General features: G+C 58.3%; 1 protein-coding gene across 1 annotated transcript; it reads right to left on the bottom strand.

Moving 5' to 3' along the window:
- Positions 1–1428: 1428 nt before the first annotated feature.
- On the bottom strand, positions 1429–17025 carry SELENON (selenoprotein N). The gene is made up of 12 exons (XM_045898401.2): positions 16813–17025; positions 16023–16140; positions 12946–13079; positions 10124–10336; positions 9817–9941; positions 9123–9260; positions 7423–7504; positions 6862–7050; positions 6391–6496; positions 5200–5312; positions 5012–5113; positions 1429–3743 (listed from the first exon to the last, which is right to left on the bottom strand). Exons 1-12 carry the CDS (start codon positions 17008–17010, stop codon positions 3573–3575), a joined length of 1689 nt encoding a protein of 562 aa, XP_045754357.1. The 5' UTR covers positions 17011–17025; the 3' UTR covers positions 1429–3572.
- Between the last annotated feature and the right edge of the window lie 4826 nt (positions 17026–21851).

Here is a 21851-nt window from a genome sequence, read left to right on the forward strand (position 1 = left end):
TTGGGCAAGACCCCAGAGGCACTGGGAAAGAGACGCACATTCCTTTCAGGCTCACTCACCCACTCCCTCTTCCCGCTTAAACCCTCTCGGTCCTGCTCCTAGTCCTGGTCTCCATGGCATCCGGCCTGGGTCACATGCCCTCCTCTGACCTCAGGATACAGCTGTGCCTGGCTCCCAGGCTGCAGTTCTTGGGTCTCAGGGACAGGCTGGTTTCACAGGGGGACAGGTTTGGGTAGTCACACCGGGCCTCTTGCTCAGAACTCTGTGCTTGCTTTAATGTTCTGCTGTTGCCCTCTTGTATATATGTGTGTGTGTGTGTATAAATATATATATATATTTGTATATATGTGTATTTATAATTATATAAAATATATATACATTTATATATGTGTGTGTATATATATATAAATTAAGCAAGGGGCCCTGCAGTTTTCATTTTGCACTGGACCCTGCAAATTATATAGCTGTCCTAGCCAGAGACCTCAAGAGTTATCCACCCTGATCCTTACCATATTTCAGATGATGAGGGTGGACTTCCAGGTCCAGTTTTCTTTCCAGGATGGCAAATTATTGTTTAATCATTGATTCTCCTTCCTGGTCAATGGCAGATCTTGCAGATCCACCCTAGCTGTCTTTCCTGGGGGTGGCAGATGCGGTCTTGGTGCCCAACCCGGATCACCTCTACCCTGCCAGTGAACCCATCTTCCAGCTGCTGTGTTGGCTTCACACAGCTGCCCCCTTCCCTGGAAAACTGCACTTACAAGAGGGAGCACAGAGGCCCTAACCTGGGAATTTACTCCACCTTCCAAGTCACTGACTGACTGATACAGGGTACAAAAGGCAGGTTCTACTCTGTGGTGTGGCTTCTTCTGTGATCATGCCCAGGCTAGGATTTGAGACTCTATCACTGCTTAGCAACTTTCCTTTTCCCCATTCTTCATCACTCCTTTTTATTTTTTTTAATTTAAAAAATTTTTAAAGGCTTTTTAAAAAAAGATTTTATTTTTTTAAAGTAACCTTTACACCCAACATGGGGCTCAAACTCCCAACCCTGAGATCAAGGGTCACATGCTCCTTCAACTGAGCCAGCTAGGTGTCCCTTCTTCACTCTTTCTTATACAGGTTTTTCTTGAAGTGTACTCCCTCAAAAAAAAAAAAATAAATTACCTAATGCCTACCTTAGGCTCTGCTTCTAAGACAATGGGTAATTAACTTCAGAATCTTTCTCACCAGATTCTAAAAACAGTAGTTAGGTCTATCACAAACTTAAGAACATCACTTGAGCCCTCTAGTGACAGAAAAGATAATCCCCAAAGGCATTCCAGCCATGCTTCCTTGCCCATCTGCCAAGCCAATCCCACAGAGGAGTCAGACCAAGGATAGAACTGACCAATATCCCATTCAAAGGAACGGCACTTAGAACCACCCTAGTCTCTCCAATTTTATTATAGGATGTGTGGGTAGGGGAGGGAAGGGGCAGATGGGTGACACGCGGGAGCTGGGGGCCCTCCCCCACCATGAGCTTCAAGGCACAGTGTGTGGGGGGAGGTTCAGGAAAAGACTTGAGATGAAGATCAGAAAGCCAAGGCAATCAGTGCCTTACATGGGACAAGGACTGTTCAATGTGGGGCGGGCCCTCCTGCACCAGCACGAGAGGAAAAGCCTGCTGGGTGGTGAGGCGGAGGAGTCTCTGCTGACACTGGGTAGCTCATGGGATTGGTTACTGCCGTCCAGGCCTGGAAGCCCAGAGACAGACTCAGGTGCCCTCCCTCCCTGTAAGGGGCATGGAAGCACTGCCTCCCAGGACGCAACTTGGTTGAGCTGGCTGGCTCACGCCTCCTTTGGTCTGGAGATCAGCGGGGAGTGAGACATTTTGGTCTGAAAGGCTTTCTTTTTCACCTCAGTGAAAATGGGCAGGGGAGAGAGGTGGGGGGCAGTGCAAAACAAAACACTCCAAAATTGAGACAGGCTGAATCTCAGCTCTACCACTCAGTGACCTTGGGCACGTCACTTCACTTCCTTGAGACTCAGTTTCTTCATCCGCAAAATGGGAACAATTACTGTCTGCCTCACAGGTTTGTTGTGAGGATTAAATGAGGAAATACAAGTAATGTTAACAGAGTGCCCCAGACAGAGAAGGCTCAGTATGGATACTTCAGTGGCAGGCAGAACTCAGCGGATGGGAGGCCTGGGAATGTGTCTGAGGAAATGCCTGCCTTCCTCTTCCAGGTTTAAGAGAGAGCCCCTGTGGGGGCAGGCGTTGGGGAGGTACGGCTCCAAGGCTTTAATGAACAAGTCCAAGGATCTCTCATGGGCCTGAGTGGAGGACAAGCATAGGGCTGGGGGTACACTGACCTTTTTTAAAAAGCTGGAAGAAAAGGAAGAGAGGACTATTTCTTCCCATAGGTGCAGCTGCAAAGACATCAAGCTGGACCCATCTAGGATTTCAGATCCAGCCATCATGGGGCTGCTGCTGGGGGAAGACACCACCCCTTCTTTCTCCTCAGCGTTGGGGTTATCAAAAATACCTAACTGTGAGAAACTTCACATAAAAACACTTTTCTGCGTATATAAAAAAGACTGGCTGTGGTCAGTGGCTTGGGACGTAGACCAAGGCCTTAAGAGAGGCCAAGGAGGGTCAATGGCCACTCGGTGGTGGGCCAGCTGGTCTGGGCTGCCCGGACAGCTGGGGCAGCACCAGCCCTGCAGGAGGCTGTGGTCTTTGGCTGAGCCACACTTCTGTGGAGCTGGGTCTGTCATCCTACTGTGACCCTTGCTGGGGTAGGCGGTTGGGGGTGCCTTGGCCCTGGGCCTCAGGAACCCCTCAGTGGACTCCCTTGCTAAGAGCAGACGTCTCCTTCACAGTGAACCTCTCCAGGCAGCTGATCTCCAGCAAGTCCCAAAATAGGTGCTGGGTGTCCTCTCATTAGGTTGGATTGAGTGGTCTGGGAAGCCAAGGTCCCAGGTACAGTGAATTCTCCTTCTGAAGGAGGGCTTTGCCCTGAGCCTCCAAAAGGCTGTCTCCAGCTGAAACTCAATCCACTGGGGGACACCAGGCGGGGGGGGGGGGGGGGGGGGCAGCCAGGAAGGAGGCTCCAGACAAGAGTGCTTCCCTGGCAACCCCTCCTTAACCCCCAGTCCAGGGTTTCTTGATGTTTCTTTTGGGAGAGGGTGAATGTAAGGAGAGAGGGGTGGCCCACTCTTCCTAGCACCACTCCTCCCTGATCTTCACCTCACAAGGACCTGGACTATGTGCCCGAGTGGGTGAAGTCCAGGGAGATGACCCGAGGCCCCATTTTTGGTATCCTGAACAGCTTCTGGAATCATGTGGGTAGTAAAGGGCTAATGGTGGCAGCTGGAGCCAGAGGTGCATCCATCCAGTCAGCCCAGACACCCCCGTCTACCCCCCACTGACCTCAGGTCCCACGGGCAGCCTGGGAGTGGCAGGGGTAGGAGTGCGAGGACCACTGGCTCTGGGCCCGAGGGGCCTGTCCTCAGCACTGGAGGCCCTTCCTTCAGCTCCCCTGCTCCAGCCACCGCTCCAGCCGGGCCTCTCACGGCCTGAGGGCACACTAGGGCTGGAGGAGGGGCAGGCCACGCCGAAGGCCCTCCTTCAGGAACTGCATATACGTGGCCGTGGACGGGTCTTCAAAGGTGGACGAGAAGCTGAAGACGTTGTTCTCAATATCCTCGGGCTTCATGGAGGTGATATCCAAGAAGTAGTTGGCGTTGATGTGGTGGACCTGGGAGAGGGGCTGGGTGAGGAGAGTGAGCGGGCCCCCACTGCTCCCGGTCTACTCATGCCCTCCTGGGAGAAGGGGCCACTCTCAGGCCTCGACTGTCCTCACTCCGAGGCAGATGGCAGACAGGCAGAGCAGAACCCAACCCAGGGCCCGGCTGTTTCCCTTCTCCCGCCTCTGGGCATACAGGGCCCTCTGCCTTCGGAGCTCTCCCACACTCATCTACTGGCCAGAACCTAACGCCTCTCTGCCTTCCCCTCGCCCCCACCCCCCATGGCCCTTTTCTCCTCTGTTCCTGTGACCCTTGAACTCCACACTCCCTTCTGCCAAAATGCCCACCCACTCTGTGTGCCTGCTTCTCCGCTTCCTCTCACCCTGGCTACTCAGCTCCTTAAGGGCAGGTGCCCAGTACACAAGCCAAGAAACAAATGGACAAGCGGGAGGGCGCAGTCCCCAGGCCAAGTTTTGTCCTCCGGGCTCTGGGATGCCAGGGCCTGCCAGGGCCAGGCCCACCGTGCTGAGCACCAGTGGCCCTCTTCCCGGCCAGCCTCAGCTCTTGCTCCCCGACTTCGTCCTCCGCTTGAGAGCCTGGGGAAGCTGACGAACCTCCCAAGGCCTTCAGCCCCACACTAAACCATCCCTCGGGACTCAAAGGGTAAGGTGCAGGAGATTCTGAGGCTCACATGCAGGCCCCGTTTCCAAACCAGCGGCACTTCTTAATTGTGTAACTTTCACCAAGACTCTGGACCTTTTTGAGCCTCAGTTTCCTTGTCTGTAAAATGGGCACTTGTCATTGTCCCTCTCCCAAAGCCGTGTGAGACTCCCGTGAGAGGCTGTGTGTGAGTACTTATAGGGGCCCCCGGGGAGAGATAGGATCTTGCAGCTTGGCTCGGCCTGGGGCCCCCTGGTCCTCTCTGCTTGTCATAAGGCCCGGTCCCTCCTTCCACCTTCCCTCCCAGAGCTGGCCACTACGGTCCAGGGTGAGCTTTCCCTTCCAGGCCACGTTCCTGTCCCCATTCCCCAAAGTGCTGTCGAGGTCCCCCTTCTTGTGGAAGTGGCCCCACTCCTGCACGAGGCAGGCAGGGTGGGTGTGACAATTCCTATTTTATAGAGGGGGACCAGTGAGGTTCAGACTGGCTGGGAGAGCAGCAGGAAGTGGCAGAGCCAGCCCTGAAGCCTGGTGAGGTCTCTGAGTGCGCGCCCCTTGTTTGCTGCTTCCTCTGCCCTGAGCTGCCTGGCCCTACTGGGGGAAGGCGCGGGGGGCTGCCTACCACAGTGCCGTTGGGCAGACAAATCATCATCTCCACGGGGAAGCTGTACTTCTCCAGGTGCAGGTCAGCTAGCTTCTTGTGGGACGGGTTCTCCTGGTTGTTCTGTGGGGACAGGTGTCCTGATGCCTCAGCCACCAGCCCCGTCCCCGGGGCTCCCGTGGGCCTTTTCCCACCCACCTGCCACTCACCTGCAGGTCTTCCAGCTCCCTCACCAGGGACCAAGTGCTGATGAAGCTCTCGTTGAGGAGGGCGATGATGGGCGAACTTTCCAGGACAGTCTCCCGGAGAGTCCGCCCCGAACCTGTTCAGGAAACAGCAAGGCCGGAAAGGTGAGGCGCCCCCACATGTCTTGCCAGGTTCTCTATCAGCAATAAACCTCCTGGGCTGTGGAGCCATCTGCGCGCCCCAGTAAGAACAGATTCAAAGAGCCTGCCACAGAGTAGGTGCTGAGTAGAGGATCGCTGTAATTCCAGTCAGTGACATTGTGGCGGGGTGGGGGGGGGCGGGGGGAGGAGGGAGACAGACAGACGGACAACAACCTCAGCCCAGGGACCTGCAGACAGTGCCAGCTTCTTAAATCCACTAAACTTTAGAGCCCAGGGCCTTTGCACAGATTATTCTACCTAAAACACTTTTTCTCCTGCCACTTGATAAACTTCTACTCCTCCTCCAAAGTCTCAGCTTACGATCCCTATCTCTGAGAAGCCTCCCCTGAGCCCCCCGTTACAGTCTTGTGCCACCCTGCACCTCGCCCTGTGGGCCACTCACCACGCTTGTCTTCGACGCCCGCCTTCTACACACGCGGCAGGCACTCCCCGAGGACGGGGACCACTTCTGACAAGACTCCCAGCACCCAGCCTACAGGCTTGGTGCACGCGGTGCCTGGGGTGTTTGTGGACTGACTGGATGAGGGCAGGGGCACGGTCTTAACCATCTTTGTCCCCGCTGTCAGACACCCTAAATCTCTGTGTCCGGTAGGTCTTGGGTCGATCTTCCGAATATGTGAACGCACTACTTTCTTACTTGTGTGCAACCCTTCACGGCGCACAGACATGCTTACACCCATTTTCACAATTCTGCGGGGTGTGTTCCCCCTCTCACTGTCGAGAAAACGAAGGCTCAAGGAAGGGAAGTCACGTGGCCAAGGTCTCCACGCTGAAGATGGTTGAGCTGGGCTCTTCCTACTGTGAACACCAGCTTCTTCTGAGCTCAGCGCAGAACTCCCCCAGGCTCTTACTCCACATCCCTGCCCTGTGTAGTCCCCAAGCCCCCCACCCCCATGCCCCAACAGGGCAGTCCTGTTGGTCTCAGAGACCTCCTGTACCCCATGAGGTGTGACGTGTCCCCCCATTCTCTCAGCCTGGCAGGGTCTCCCTCACCTCAGCAGGACTGGTCATCCAGGGCCCCCCACAGCAGAATTGAGTGCACCAGCTTGTTCTTGGCCTTGGCGTGGTCGAAGGCCTCGATGAATGGCAGATAGGTGACCTGGGGCCAAGGGGAGACACAGAGAAGCTACCGTGTGCGGCTAGGGTCCTATTCAGGAGGTGTGGACAATGTGTGTGTATGTGTGTGTTTGTAGTATGTGTAACTGTGCATGCATGCATATGCGTGTGTGTGTGAGAGAGAGAGAGAGAAAGGGTATTGCTGGGTCAGGGGATGCCTCCTGCCAAGTTCTGAAGGGCAAAAGAGAGTCCCCACTGGTATGGGTGGGCCGGGCAGGGAGGTGGCCTCAGCAGCAAGCCCTGTACCCGGCCTGGAATCAAGTGCCACCCCCCCCCGCCCCACCGCGCTGTTCCTCCAGCCCTGGCCACACAGAGCTCGCCCCTGCCCTCACTCCCGTCTAGCCCCACCTTCTTGAAGGGGTACATGGCCACCTCCAGGCGCCGGGCGGCCTCCTCCCAGCTCAGCTCCTGCTGCCACTTGATCTCCTCAAACACAAACTGGAGGGGCTCCCCTGAGGGCGGGTGGCTGTCGATCATGTTGCCATCCTCATCCAGGATCATGGAGGGGACTGATGGGCCCAGGGCCTCCAGCTCCATCTGGGCCAGAGGTTAGGAGGGGATGACATCGGTGAGGGTGTCTCAGAGAGGGGCAAGAATCCTTGAAAGACCCTCAAAGATCCCCCCACTCAATGCGGAGGTGGAGGAACTGAGGCCCCGGGAAGGGCAGGGCTGGGTCAGGGCTGCGGTGAGTCTGGGACAGAGCCAGGGTCCATCCAGGGCTCCTTCCACCGCGTGAAGCCATCTGAGGGCCAATGGCAACTGTTAGGTTTTCTGGGCAGGATCAGGTGGTTTCCCAGAATCCTGCTTTGGGGACAGCTGGCCTCAGCCCACCAGGAGCCCTGGCTTTCACCCGGACTGCCTGCGGCACCAAGCCGTGCAGACCTGGGTCGGGACCCCTTGTGTGCTCACCTGGGGGATGTAGCCAATGTCCACCTCCATGTTGCTGCCCTCACCGGCCCCGTACAGCCACTCCATGTCCACGTTCAGAGACCTGGCGACAGGGAGAGGGGAGCCAGGGCAGAACACCCCCGTCACCAAGGCTCATGTCCACCTTTCTCTCTCTGAGAGCACACAAGCCTCCCCATTTTACAGATGAGAACACCAGCGCTTGACAAGGTGACCCCGAGGTCTTAGGGCCACTGGGATTCTGCCCGCAGAGCCTGGGCCCTCTTTTGTCCCTGGGCCGCCTCTTCAGGAGGCGCCGCAACCGCACCACGCTCCACTGGCCCAGCCCCTTCCAGTTCACAAAGGGCTTTGCCATCCGTGTCTCACAGGCTGCCCACCGCTCTTTGAGGCGGAAAGATCATCAGTGCCTCCCTCAGGACACGGAGAGGGGCAGCCTGAAAGCGCAGCGCCCGCCTCCCTGAGCTGCACCCCCTCCCGCTGGAAGTGTGGCCCCACCACAGGCCACCTGCAGATCGGCCACATGAGGGAGCCCCAGGACCGACAAGTAACTTCCTTGGGCAGGGTGGGGGGGTGGCGCATGAGGAGCTGGGCAGCCCCCGGGCCTGGTCCCAACACACAGGCTCAGGAGCAGCTGGTCGTGGGGCTGGTCATTTGCCCCTGCCTTGTTTCACCCAACCCAGGACCCCCACCTCCAACTCTGGGGTGGAAGCAGATGTGCTCTGGGCTGAGCCTGTGCAGTTGGGGGGGGGGGCTTGCTTGCTGAGGGGAGGGAGAAGAAGCCACTCCTGCTCCTGGTGGCCGCTTTCTCTTCCCAGACTCTCCCAGCCATCCCTTCACCCATGCCCAGGAGCCATCCCCCCGTGTAGCTGATGAGGAAACAGGCCCAGAGATGGCCAGGGCCTTGCCCAGGGCCAGGCAGCCCGCTGGTGCCACGGTGGAGACTTAACTATGGGGCTCCCAACTCCCAGCCAAGGTCTTGTCCCTGTCCTGGGTCACTCAGACCCACTAAGCAGCCACTTGCTATCAGGGAGGAATCTGGAAAGACTTGAAGCCAAGCCTTCTGGTCCCATGCTCCCCCGACAAGAGGCTGACCCTGAGCAGGCTGCGCAGGCAGGCAGGCGGCCAGCATGGAGCCCTCCCGAAAGGCCTCTTCCCTCCACCCCCCAGGGCCTGTGGTAGCAACTGCAGGCAGTGGAGGGCCTGCCCCCCGCACTACATGGGCTGCTCCCTTTGCCTGGTTAAACCCTCCTCACCCCACCCCACCCCACCCAGCTCTTCCATGTCTCCTCCTCTAGGCAGGCTTCCTGGCCTCGGACCAGCCAGGTCCCTGCCCAGATGCCAGCACTAGGGTGCCATGAGCAGGCTGGGGTCATGGGTGTGTGGGAGGTCTGGCAGCAGAACGAGGGTGTTAGGCTCCAGCTTCGGGGAAGGTCTGCGGCAGTGGGTCCCAGGCACAGCGATGGCGGTCCAGGCCAACTGGGACATGGTTGCCAGATGATGGAATGACCCACCTCCGCTCACCTCTAGCTGCCTGCTCCTGGGTCAGCTCCAGGCCCCTTCCGAGAGAAGTGGCTCTGGGGAGCGAAGGAGGGACAGAGACGGAAGGGGCCTCTGGGCCCCTGCACCTGAGCTCCTGGAGCTGGGGGGTGGAGTGGGGCCAACTCTAGTGGGGTGCAGGGCTGGGCCGGGGCCAAGGCTCCCACCTGTGGTTGGGCACGAACAGCCGGAAGTCTCGGATGTGAGTGGCGTCTTTGGAGAGGATGATGTGGCCGGTGAACTGGCCAGGCGAGAACCAGAAGGGGAAGTCAGGCGGCTCGCTGAGCTGGAACTCGGCGTGGATCCTGGGGGCGGGGGGGAAGCAGCCTGGCTGGGAGCAGCCCTCTGCTGAGCCCACCCTGCTGTTTTTGTGCCAAAGCTGGGGAGCCCTCGGCCAGACTCTCATGGGGAGGACAGGGCTGGGCAGGGGACGAAGGAGAATGTGTGGGGCAGGGAGAGGCCATGAGGCTCTCTGAGCGCTGCCTATCCTCAGGGCCCGGCCTGGCCTGACCAGCCTTCCTCTGAGCCCTCACAGCCTCTGCAGGGTGTGTGTGAGCTGATGTCACAGCTCCTACGCACCCCCTTCTGGGTGGGTAACAGTCACAGCCACCAGCCTCATGCTAAGCACGCCCCATGCTTTCCCCGCACGCCCAGGAGGAAGTCACCACTACCATCCCCCCCACGGATGAGGAAACTGAGGCCCAGAGAGCCAACACTGCTTGCCCAAGACCAGAGGGTGGTACGTGGTGGCACTGGGGGCTTCCGGGAAGGCCCTGCCCTCACGGTGCCGGGCCCTTCCATGCTTCCCGGGGGTCCCCGGCCCGGCTGAGAGGTCAGGGAGGGTGTCTGAGGACTACACACCGAAACATCACAGTGTAGTAGAAGTCGCTGATGGCTGTCAGGCAGGCGACAGCCCCCTGAGGGGCAAAGCGGGTCTTCACGAAGGGCCGAGGGTGGAACATGCTCAGGAGCCGGTGGATAATGACCTGGGGGCGGGGGGCGGGTAGTGAAGACCCGTGCTGGCTTGTTGGGTCCTGATCCCCTAGGTGAGCGTCTGTTCTGGGCCTGCAGGCAGGGGGTGCGGGAGGGGGTTGGGGGTCCGGGTGCAGAGCAGACGCAGAGGGGGCCATGCCTGGGCTGGGGCTAGGGCTCACTATGGGGCCTTCACCTCTTTGCCCTTGGGCGGTGGTGGATAGAAGCGGTTGTTGGACAGATAGCCGGTGAAGACGCTCAGCTCACTGGGGATGATCCACCAGGGCTCGCCCAGCTCCACGCGGCCCCGAGGAGGAAGGAAGGGCCGGAAGTGGCGGGCGGCGAACACCGCACTTGGCGAGGCTGCCGTCGTCCAGTTGCGGAGGCCAGATAGGGCCAGGCGGGAGACCTGGGGCGGGGGGAAAGCCGGAGCTCTAGGGCGCCGAGAACCACGACATGGGCGTCCCCGTTCCACGCGGGCCTGGAGGTCTCCCTTGAGCCCTGACCGGGCCCACAAGTGAAGGGAGCAGCAGGACCCAGGGGTTGCTTTGTCCTGGGGACGGCCAGAGGCCTGGCAGGCACTATCTTGCCAGAGCTGAGGCTCACCTCACCTCCCCGGCCCCCAGCAGCACCCTGTTGGCCCGCTCAGGGGCAGCCCAGGCTGGAGCTGGCAGGGCCAGTTAGGGCTGGCGGGGGGCAGGGTGGCGGGGAGCTCTGTGCAGGGGTTCTGCCGGCCTCTTCGCCAAGCCCAGGCCTCCCAGACACATGGTCCTGCCTCCCTCCTCTGCACCAGATGGCAATCCTGACAGCCACTGCCTGCCACCCCCTCCACCAGCCTTGCCTTCTCCCTGACCTTCTTCTCTCCAAGTGTCCCCCTGGGGCTAACGTCCCACAGAGGGGGCCGAGGCTTTGGAGAGAAGTCTGAGGAGAAAGGTGGTAACCACCTTTTGGGGGAAATCTCGGGGGTGAAGAGCAGGATGCGACCACAGAGAAGGGGAAGGAAGGTCACCCCCAGAGAGCGCCCCCTTCTAGAGTCGCCCGTACCACGCTGGCCAGGCACCTGGCATGCCCAGCGTCCCTCAGCTGTTTCCTGGTCAGTACGGCCCCATCTGTCAGGAGAGCTGATGCGCAGGACAGAATGAGGGTCAGACTGTGCGGGCCTGTCTGTCTGCACGTCTGGAGCACCGAGGCAGGACCCGGGGCACGTCCTGGGATAAAAGCTGCCCCTTGGGCAACCCCTCCCTGCCCCTCTGCGCCACAGGCAGGAGTCCCATGAGGCATCCGCCACTAAGACAGCACGTGCCTGGCCCCTTCGGGGGGCGCTCTGCCACCAGGGAGCTGCCAGGTCTTCGAGGGCATCAGGCTCCCTCTCCCTTCCCTGCCTCCACGGTGGTGGCGGGGGCCAGGCTCACTGGGAGGAGAGAGGTTCTCGGAGCTACTCCCCAAGGAGACTGAGCAGGCAGTTCTCTAAGCAGGGCTGGATGTGGGGCGCCCGGTGGAGCCGCCTGCCCGCAGGGTCCTGCCCATGGGCTGGCCACCCCGGCAAGGGAGCTGCCCGCGAAGGGGGACTGCGCTCTGTGGGGCGCTGCTCCTGACCCATCTTCCCTCTAAGTGCAGCTGCACCCTGGCACCCCGCCAGCTCCCACCCTGTTCTCACTGCTCTGCGGGGGACTCATCTATTCGGACAACTTCAGCCACCAACTATCCCTGCCAACCTTCCCTCCCCAGGTCTTCTGTGGGAGGACAAACCCGTGTTTCCAACCTCACTTACTGGACTGTCCCCCTGGACATCCCCAGGCACCTCGACTTCAATGTGTCCAGACTGACGTCATTCGCTCCCCACCAGACCCATTCCCTCCCCTGGTCCCCATGGGGCAAATGGCCCACCAAGAACGGGGCTTCTTGTCTCCTGTTTCTCCCCAGCCTGCCGAGCATCTGACGAGGGAACCCTCCCATTTCAAAATCTGCTATGGTAATTTGCTGCTGCAGAATGAAGGCCAAAGTCAGGCGACGAGGCCCTCCGCAGTCTGGCGACTTCTCTTCCAGCCCCACTGGCCGGGATGCACCTGCCTGTGTCCTACGTGCTCTGGGTCCAGCCGCACCAGCTCTCTGTCCGCAGGTGGCTGGCCCGGCACTTCCTGCCTTCAGACCTTTGTTCATGCTGCAGTGGCCTTTCAGGGGAGACTGAAAGGCTGAGTCGCTGTGGGCTGGGCAAAGAGGAAAAGTTGCTCCTGGCAGAGGGAACAACATCCAAGAAGGCTCACAGCAGGAAGAAAGCCTGGACATCTGGAGTGGCTGGAACAGAGCAAGCTGAGGGGGAAGGGCGGGGAAGGCAGGCAGGGTGTGGGGATGCCTTGGGGCCAGCATGGGCTTGGCGACCTTGGCCCAGGGGCCTCAGGACGGGGCGGGGCTGCTCAGGACAGCATTAGTCAGGCACCCTTCCCCCCCACGGCCCCCTGCCAGGGGCTGAACCTCAGGTCTGGTTCATCAGAGTGCAGCAGAGCACCTGTCAGGTGCCAGGGGCCTGAGGAAGCGCAGAGGCATGAGTCGCAGGCCTTGTCCTCAAGAAACTCACAGTGTGGGCGGCCGGGGCGGGGGGGGGGGCGAGACCGACTTGCAGAAAGTAATGAGCTGGTTCCAGTGCCCGTTGCCTCCTCTGCCAGGGTCCTTCCATCCTTCCATCCCTCCCCCCACCGCCGGCTCAGCCCCCTCCTCCTGCAGTCTCTGTCAGACACACTGGCTCTAGGAAGCCAGTCCGGATCCCGTCTGGATTAGGGGCTCATGCTTACCCCTCCTGCACCACACTGTGTCCTAAACAACTGGGTTGGCATCGCACCCACTTCTGGACCCCCCAGGGCCTGGCACACTGGGGTCATGGGGGCAGCTAATAAAGGAAGGAAGGAAAGACGGAAAGCGAAACCGAGCACAGACCTATTCTCGGGGGTCAGTGTGTGCAGACGATCCTGTATCTGTGGTCCCACCTGGGGGCAGCCTCCACTGCCCCCCACTCAAACTCACCCCCAGGAACCCGTCTTTGCTCTTGGTCATGGACTCCGGGCGCAGAGGCTGGAATCGGGCTTCTATGGTGAGCGTCTCCTCACTGGGGTCAAGGGCCAGCTCCGCCTCCTCATAGCTGGCCGCAGGAACGGACCCTAGGAGACACACAGTTGCTGGAGAGCGGCCCTGCCCTCCGGCTGCAGGGCCTCTCTTCTTGGGGGACGTCCACCCCCTTCTCCCCCCACACTGGAAGGTGATTTAAGGGGGCCAGGCTTAGAGCTGGAGTAATAGTTAACAATTCCCAAAGTAACAACCAATAAGTATCTCATTTGAGTTTCACAGTAGTCCGGAGAGGCCGATAATAACATTATTACCAATTCCACTTTACACATGAGAAAGTGGAGGCTCAGAGAGGTGAAGTCACTTCCTGAAGGTCACACAGCTAGGTCGTGGGGGAGTCAGGATTCAAACCCAGGCTTGTTTTACTCTAAACCCACAATCAACCATGACCCTCTTCTGAGGGCACTGTGATCTCAGAGACTCCGTTTCCTTAAAGGCTCAGGAACCACATGACCTGCGTTCAAATCCCCCGCCTCACCAGCTGTGTGATCTGGCCAGTGGCTTGTTATGAGGATTGGATGAGAGAATCCACGTGGTGTTAGCACCAGGTTTGGTACAGAGTGAACCCGTAATAAACTTTAGCTGTATTACTACTACCAGAGGATTCAGGGTCGGGGAGACACGGAGCGAGGGCTCAAACCGAATTCTGACTCCACCCTGTGCTCTTTTCACCTGGCCAGGCTGGCTGGTTGTCCAGCTTCCCTCTGTTCTGTGAACTGAGTCCGAGATGAACTTGGTGCTGGGCCCACCAAAGGCAGCATCTGGACAGGCAGCTGCCTCTCCCAGGAGCTGGGGTCCCAGCACCAAAGAGAAGCTACTGCCTGGGGCATGCAGAAGAGAACGCGGGCTGGGCCTCATCCGCCCGGCTCCGGGCTGAGGTCAGTTCCATTTCCTGGACCATTTGGGGCAAATCACTCAGCCCCTCTGGTTTTCCTACATGGGCAATCGAGGCCATGCTGCCCTGCGTGTCCCTGTCCTGGGGGCCTCTTGAAATGAACGCTTGTCAGAGAGCCACTGAGAAGAACGAATGAAAGCGAGAAACAGGACTGTCTTTGACACCATCTTTGGTGTCATTAAGCTCTGAGATAGATTGCAAGGTCCTCCAGAATGCCAGTTTGGAAGACAGGAGACTCGCTTCTCCCCGATTTTCTGGGTGGTCCTGTTTCCTCATCTGTCTAAGGAGGGGCTAGAGTGGCAGTGGCTGAACTTGATTTCTGGTCTTTTCCTGCCTGAGGTATGCCCAGTTTGAGACCTTTCAAGTGTGGAGGGAGTCATGATGAAGACTGAGGGAGAAATGAAGCCTATTTCAAAAAGGGTGACTGATGGAAGGGAGGGCCCTAGACACCGCTCAGGGGTAAGGCAGTGGCATTGCTCGCCATGGTGCTGTCCCCGGGCAGGTTCATGGGACAGAGATGATGCTTGGCATCTGCTGGCGAATTGACTGACAGGCCAACTGGAAGCACTGGGAGCAACTCCTAAACAGGAATCATCAGAATCATTCGAGATGCCTTTCTAAACTGCGTATATCCAGAATCCTCCTCAAACCTACTGAGTCAGAATCCTCAGGAGCTAGAATCAGGAAGCTGCCCTTTTAATCAGCATCAGCTTCTGATGTAAAGCCCTGTTCTGAAGAATCATGGTTATTTCTGCATTTGAAAGCCGATGTAGCAAAACTTTCCAAAGAGCAATCTGGAAACCTCAGAGAAAGGGAACAGTTGGAAAGTGCAAGCCTATTCGTCTGCCTTGCTTTTTCAAGTATTTTACTCTTATCACAGATTATTATTAATACCACTGTCCAGCACGTTATGGCCTTTTAGTTTCTTTCATAAAAAGTTTTATTGCCTGACTTATAAGTAACTCATTAGAGACAATTTGTACAACTTTTAAGGTATAAAGAAAATTAAACACACTCATAACTGAACCAACTAGACAGATAGCTTCTGGTTCCTGCATAGATTTGATGTTTTGGGCTTTGTTTTATGTGTTCTTTTCCCAAAATTTGGTCCAGTTTTGCACTCCTAGCAGCCTAGGTGTTAAGGGACGGAGAAAAAGATTTATGTGAAAAAAATTACAAGTGCCCTCGAGCCCAGCAAGCTTGTCCAACATGTCATTATGAGGGAACTCACTCTCTCTGTCCATAAAAACGGACAAGGAGGTGGCTGGGTGGATGCTCTGAGGAGCGTTCGCAGAGTAAGAGGTCAAGGCCAATCCACATGAGGCTGAACTGTTTACCTGCCCATCTGCCTTCACCGCAGAACTGAATGCCACTGAGAGACGTGGACCCACATCTGCTCCAGCAAATTCGCATTTTTCATCTGACCCTCTTTCTCTGGCAGGGACTGTGGTCACCAGACCAGCAAGTGGCCGACCTACCCGACCCCGCCTGAGACACGGAAGGCCCGTCACTGGCCCCTGGCCCTCACTCACCCGAGGGCAGCTGATGTCTCTCTTCCTTGCCTTTCCCAGCTATTGACCTACTTACACCCAGCTATTTGGATAACTAGATCCCAAGTTCAAGAGATGTCACAAGATGTTGGAGAGAAATGGACACAGAGGTTGGGGTGCTGGTGAGACCGTGAGAGAAGCATTTAATAATTCATTAGAATATTTCAGCACCTCATCTTTATTAAAAAAAAAAAGTCACTGATTACAAGTAGGTAAAAACGGATCGCTAGGGCAGGCTAGGAATCTGACAGCACCTGAGCAGAGTTTAATCGTTAGTAATACTGGTAAGAGCTCCTGTCTCCTGAAAGCTACTATATACTGGCCACTCTGCAGACATTCTCCCAATCCTCGAACATGGGAACCGGTGTGGGACCTGGAGCCAGATGGCCCCGGTTCTAATCCTGGCTCTGCACCTCCCTGTGCCTCATCTCCCTCTCCAGGCGGCCCTCCTGCTAGGAGCAGGCACAGTGGTCAAGAAGCTGAGGGCCATGACGCACGTGCCCCCCTCCCCAGGCCCCAGCCTCTCCCGGTACCTGTCAGCTTCTCAGCAATGGGCTTGAACTCCTCGGGGCTGATGTACATATCCCGGTCGGCGTCCAAGGAGGAAAAGAGAAAGAGGCCTTCCGTCCCCAGGGCCTTCAGCGCGGACTCCTGCTTGGGAGGAAGGGGCTCCGTTGAGCACCATTTGGATAACCCGCTTGGGGGTCCTAAACAGGCAGAGGGGGCAGCTCCCAGCACCACCGTCCTGAGTTCTCACAACACTTCCCAGTCCACCCACCCAAATGTCACCTCTGTACCATCCCAGAGCCCCAGTCCCCCACCCGGTCCCTGCTGGGCCCTGCTTCACTCTGCTCCTTCATCCACTATCCGCTAAGCCCAAGGCTGTCCTAGTCTCCTACCTGGTCTCGTCCCCATGTCACATTCTTTCACCAGTGTCCTCTCCTGTCCCCCCAGCACTGTCCCAGCACTCCCCGGGGCCACCACCAGACTCTCCCGGGGCCCATCTGTCCCAGGCCCTGCCTCACACTGGGCCAATGTTCTGGCCTCCCAGCACAGTCCTCCCAAGTCTGCTCGACCCGCCACCCCCACCCTTTTCCCTCCCTTTCATGCCACCCTCCCCGGCCCACCGGTCCCGACCTTCCCTCGCGCCCCTACCCGGCAACCCGTGCCTCCCCGGCCCCTCCCCCTCCCGCCGAGCCCCCCCCGAGCCCCTCCCCCACCTCCTCCCAGTCCCCCCCCCATGCCGCCCGGACCCCGACCCCCAGGGCCCAGCCCCCCCCCCGCCCCGCGAGCCCCGCGCCCGCCCTTCCCCCGGGGCCGGACCTGCCGCGCGGCCGCCTGGGCCTCGTTGTGGCGGGCGTAGGCTCGCGCGGCGGCGGCGGCGGCGGCGGCGGCGAGCAGGGCCCCGAGCAGCGCCAGGCCGCGGGCGCGGCGGGGTGCGGGCGGCGGCGCGGCGGGGCCGGGCTCGGGGCCGGGGTCGGGGCCGGGCGGCCCGCGCTCACCCGGCCGGGCCCGGCCCATGGCGGCGGCGGCGGCGGCGGACTCGCGGCGGCGGGGGGCGGGGCGGCCTGCGGGCCGAGGGGCGGGCGCGGGCTCGGTGGCGTCAGGGGGCGCCCAGCGAGTCAGTGCGGGGGCGCCGGGGACTCCCTGCCGCCCGCCTCCCAGCGCGGCCTGCGCCTCGGCTCCCCAAATGAAAGCGGGGCCTGGGCGTCCCGTCCCGCCGGGCGGAGGCCTGGGAGGCGGCGGGGGCGGGGGGCGTCCGCACCTCGGAAGCTCGTCGGGGGGGGACTCAGGGCCACCAGGCTTCGTGTCCCCCTCTGTTGGCAGACGCGAGGGAGCCCCGAGGGGGAACACCCCACTCGCCCCCCTTATCCCACCTGCTTTCTAAACCGTCTTCAGTCCTCTTGAAGAATGGAGACCTACCAAGAAAGCCCTGCCCCTACTCCATCCCCGTCAGGGTCCATAGACTTCCACTTCTGCACGTTCGCGGGGCGGGGGGGGGGGGGGGGGGGGCGACCTGTACGCGGCCACCCGCAGGTGCCGCGGCCCTGAAAACCTCACCTGCTGGGGCCAGAATGTCCTCACCTGTAAGGGGGAGTCAAAAGAGGCCCTCCCTGTGGATTGTGGCGCGGAAGAAATACCCGGGTTGGTGGGACTGGCAGCCCCTCGGCATGGGCAAGGCCGGACTGTGACTTACCAGCTTCCCTCTTCTCTGCTGGACATGGCACCACCACAGGAGCGATTTTTCTAGAGAGCAGTTCTTGGCATGCCTGGAGGAGGACCTGGGAATGGGGGTGGGTGGAGTTTGAAGAAATACTTTGGGATCTGCCAATACTTTTGGTTCCTGTCTCCAGAAGCCTTGGTTCCACTGGGGCCCTCTTCCATGATTTTAAGGTCTCCAGGAGCCCAGGGATGGCTCTGTCTTTCCCAGGAGAGGGCAGAAACCGCCCAAGCCTCTAGAAAAGAACCCCGGCCCCGGGCAAGCAGCAGCACCATCCTTCATCACTGCCAACCCCAGTCCATGTGCACCTGTCCGGTCGCAGATGCTGGAGGGACCACTATGTGCTGGACTTGGTGTTGGGTGTGTTATGCTCTTACTTGTTCTCAAGCAACCCACTGAGGCGAGGATTGTTTGCCCACCCAGGTCTGAGTCCACATCTCATGCCCTGCCACCTCCTGGGGGATGGTCCAGCCGAATGATTGGGGGTGAGGACTTTCTTCTACCACCACTTCTGTCCTTCATGGATAACCAGCCATGACAGCACCCTGTGCGCAGGACCCCATCTTCCCAGAGCCCACACAGGACCTGACACGTGGTAGGCACTCTAATGTCTTTTGGATGAATGATTCCCAGGGACCGAGAGTTGTGGGCTCTGGACCTAGCTTTTACCCAGTGCTCTGGCCCCAAAGCCTCAGGGGGACCCACGGAGGGGCTGACATCTGCTGTTGGCTTCTGAAGGCTTCCAACTGTGCTACTTCCAACTCATTACCGCTAATGTTTGGGGACACCCTGCGTATGACAGATGCTATTAGAAAACCAAATTTTGCTCTATCAGGAAGCAAAGCTAACAGAGCACAAAGCAGGTTAGGAGGGGAAGATTGATGAGCCAAGGCCCCTGGAAAATAAATGAGGGAAGTTTTCTTTGCCAGAATACTTTTATGTATTACACTTGGTTCTTGTTAAAGACACAGACACCCCACTGATCTCCGTGGCCCAGGGCCGGGGAGATGGGCTGCTGGGATTGGGAGGGCGCTGGACGAGGGGTGGGTTTACGAGACTTGACTTAGATCCGTGAGCCTCTGGGAAGAGGATCCATGTTGGGACCCAGCTCTGGGAAGATAGCTCTGGGCTTGGGCAATGGAGCTGGACTAGGTGTCCCACCAGTGACACCCTTCCCAGGAGGCTTGTCTCTAAACCAAGGACCTGGGCAAGGCTGGGCCTTGAGAGATTGGGCCAGGAGGGTCGCTCTGGTCAGCAGTGGCGCTGCAGGGGCCTTTTGGCACCTTGTCTCTGAGCCCTGAGTGGGCAAGGGTGGTATTTGGGAGAAGCAGCAAGTGGAAATTACATCAAAGTACGTGGCATGCTGGCTATGTCCTTGAGGGGCTCCCAGGTGAGCAGGGAAATCATTCTTACACCCGTTCAACACATGTTTATGGAGGGTCTTGTATGCTTCATTCTGGGCATTGGGGATCCACAAGAGAAGACAAATGGAATCTGCTCTTCTAGACAAGTCAATGGGTACTATGACCCCCACTCCCACCTTCCCTGGAGGTAAGTGATCTGAGAGAGGGCTGTATGCAGAGGAGGGTCCCCGTGACTGTCAAGAGGGGCCAGAAGAGGCTTCACAGAGTGGAAGGCCAGCCAGGCCCTGAGTTCAGGAGGTCACCAGTCAGAGCACCAGGGGAAGATCATTCCAGGGGCAGGAAGAGCAGAGGCAAAGGCCTGGCGGCATGAACGTCAATGGCATGTCTCTGGCATGATGAGAATTTGAGCGGGGCGGGGGGGGGGGGGGAATGTGAAGGGAGGGGGGCAGGAGAGACAGGCTGGGGCTCCGAGCAACTTGTGAAAAGCTTGGACTTTATCCTCAAGACAACAGAGTCATCCGAAGAGGGGGACATTCAGCCACGGAGGCTTCCGGTCCTTCCCCTCCCTGCTGTGTCCACAGGGGGCATTGGTGCAGACACCCCGGGGCGCTCCATCCGCCCGCTGGAAGAAGAGGCAGGGCCAGGATCACTGCCTCATATTCTGGCTTGTGCGCACTCTCTCTCTCTCTCTCTCTCTCACACACACACGCACACGCACACACACACACACACACCTGCCTGCCCTCCAGTAGCATCCTCTCTTCCGCTTGCTATTTCGCTGGGGCAGACTTGCTGGGGAGGGGCCCCTGCTCTCCAGGGAGAAGATCAAAGTAGGGTTTTCGACTGCAGCTCTAGGAGGATAATGAGCTGGGGTCCGAGGGGGAGGAAAGCCATTTGGCGCTGGGTTTTGTGCTTCTCCTCTAACTCGAGGAACCTGGACGGGCAGAGGGGTTATTTGCTCTGAACCCAACCCCTGACATGTTGCTGGCCAATCACAGGACCAGCATTTGGGAGCACAATGCCACTTGGGAAAGGGGAGGCTTTACCTGCGCGGACCACGGGGGCCTCTCGACAAGCTCAGGCCCTACTGTGTGCCCGGAACTAGTCTAGGCTCCTGGAACACAGTAGTGAAGACAGACGAGGTACTTCCTCTTTTGGAGCCAAATATTCTAGCGGGGGAGAGAGGTGATACACACGCAAAGAAGATCACTTCGGATACTGGTAACCGTGAAGGGGTGAGACAGGCAGGGGGCAGGCAGCTTCCCCAGGAGGAAAGGAAAGAAGGGAGAGCCGAAGGGAGGGCATCCCAGGCTGAGGGGCCAGTGCAGAGGCCCTGAGGAGGAAACAGCCTTGGTGTGTTCAGGAAACGCGTGGAAGGCAGGGCGGGCTGTGTGGAGTAACAGGAAGGGCTAGAGAGAGAGCCGGGGCCGCACGGACGTTGTAGGCCGAGGCAACAAGCTGTCGTTGGATACAATGGAAATCATTGTAGGGTTTTAAGGAGGGGAGTGACGTGTCACTTGTTTTTATTATTTTTTTAATTAAGCTTTTTATTTTAATTCCAGAGTAGTTACCTGATGTGTCTTTAGACAGACTTTTCTAATAGCCAAAAAGGAGACAACCTCCATCTCCTCTGATGAGTAGATAAACAAAATGTGGCAGATCCACACAACGGAGATTTGGGAGCAATAAGATGGAACAAAGCACCACTACGTACTACAACACGGACAAACCTCAAAAACATCACACTGAAACAAAGAAGCCAGACACAATTGTAGGACTGTAGGGTATTGTAGGATTCCATTAGTATGGCAGGTCCAGAAAGACCAATCCGGAGACAGAATGTAGATTCGTGGTTGCCTGGCACGGGAGTGGGGGTAGGGAGTGGCTGGTAATGGGCACAAAGCTTCTTTTTGGGGTATAAATGTTCTAAAAGGAGATTATGGTGATGGTTGTACAAATCTGTGAATATACTACAAAAATATGAATTGTATACTTTAAATGGGTGAACTTTATGGCATAAAAATTATGTCCCAATAAAGCTGAGGTTTTTTGTTTTTTTTGTTTTTTGTTTTTAAGACCTTTCTGGTTTCTGGGTAGAGAACAGACTGAGGGGAGCAGGAGTAGACAGAGGGAGTGGGGGGCTGGTTCAGTATCAGCCCAAAGCATCGGGGCCCTGGGCTGGGGGTGGGGGCCGTGCAGCCCGTGTCCAGTAGACAGTGGTGTCCTTCCCGAGGTGGGAAAGCCTGAGAGTCCCAGGCTGCCGTGTGGACATGACCCTGAGCCTCGTGTGGAGCGCAGTGCTGGGGAGGGGGCATGTGCAGGGGTCTGCAGCTGTGAGCTATGGGGACCGTAAACTTTCGAGTCACCGGCCTATAAATGACACTAAAGCCACAGGATTCAATGAGATCATTGAAGAAGAGAGAAGAGGCCTTTGGTTTGCGTCGCCTCGGCGGCTGGTACGTGGCCACAGATGTGGCCGTGCCCCTGAGTGCTGAGGGGCTTTGGTTGGATTCGCAGGCACAGGGCTGATGCCAGGATTAGCCAGAAAAGAGATGAATTGTGGGGGTCACGACTGCCTTTGGCTAGGCTCTCTCATCCTGTCCAGGCAGGGAGATTTATTTCCTGGGGTCAGGAAAGGCCCGCACGTGGACAGCTTTCTTCTCAGCGCCATGGCCGCAGGGGCCCTGGGAGCGGCTCGAAAGCCCAGTGGCTCTGATGCGCCCTCGGGCTGGAGCGTCACGGGGCTGGAGCGGGTACTCGCTGAGTTTTCCTGGCTG

The sequence above is a fragment of the Mirounga angustirostris genome, unplaced genomic scaffold (assembly GCF_029215605.1).
Source record: "Mirounga angustirostris isolate CCGP_5_RB_7025 unplaced genomic scaffold, mMirAng1.0.hap1 SCAF_4, whole genome shotgun sequence".
Lineage (NCBI taxonomy): Eukaryota > Metazoa > Chordata > Mammalia > Carnivora > Phocidae > Mirounga > Mirounga angustirostris.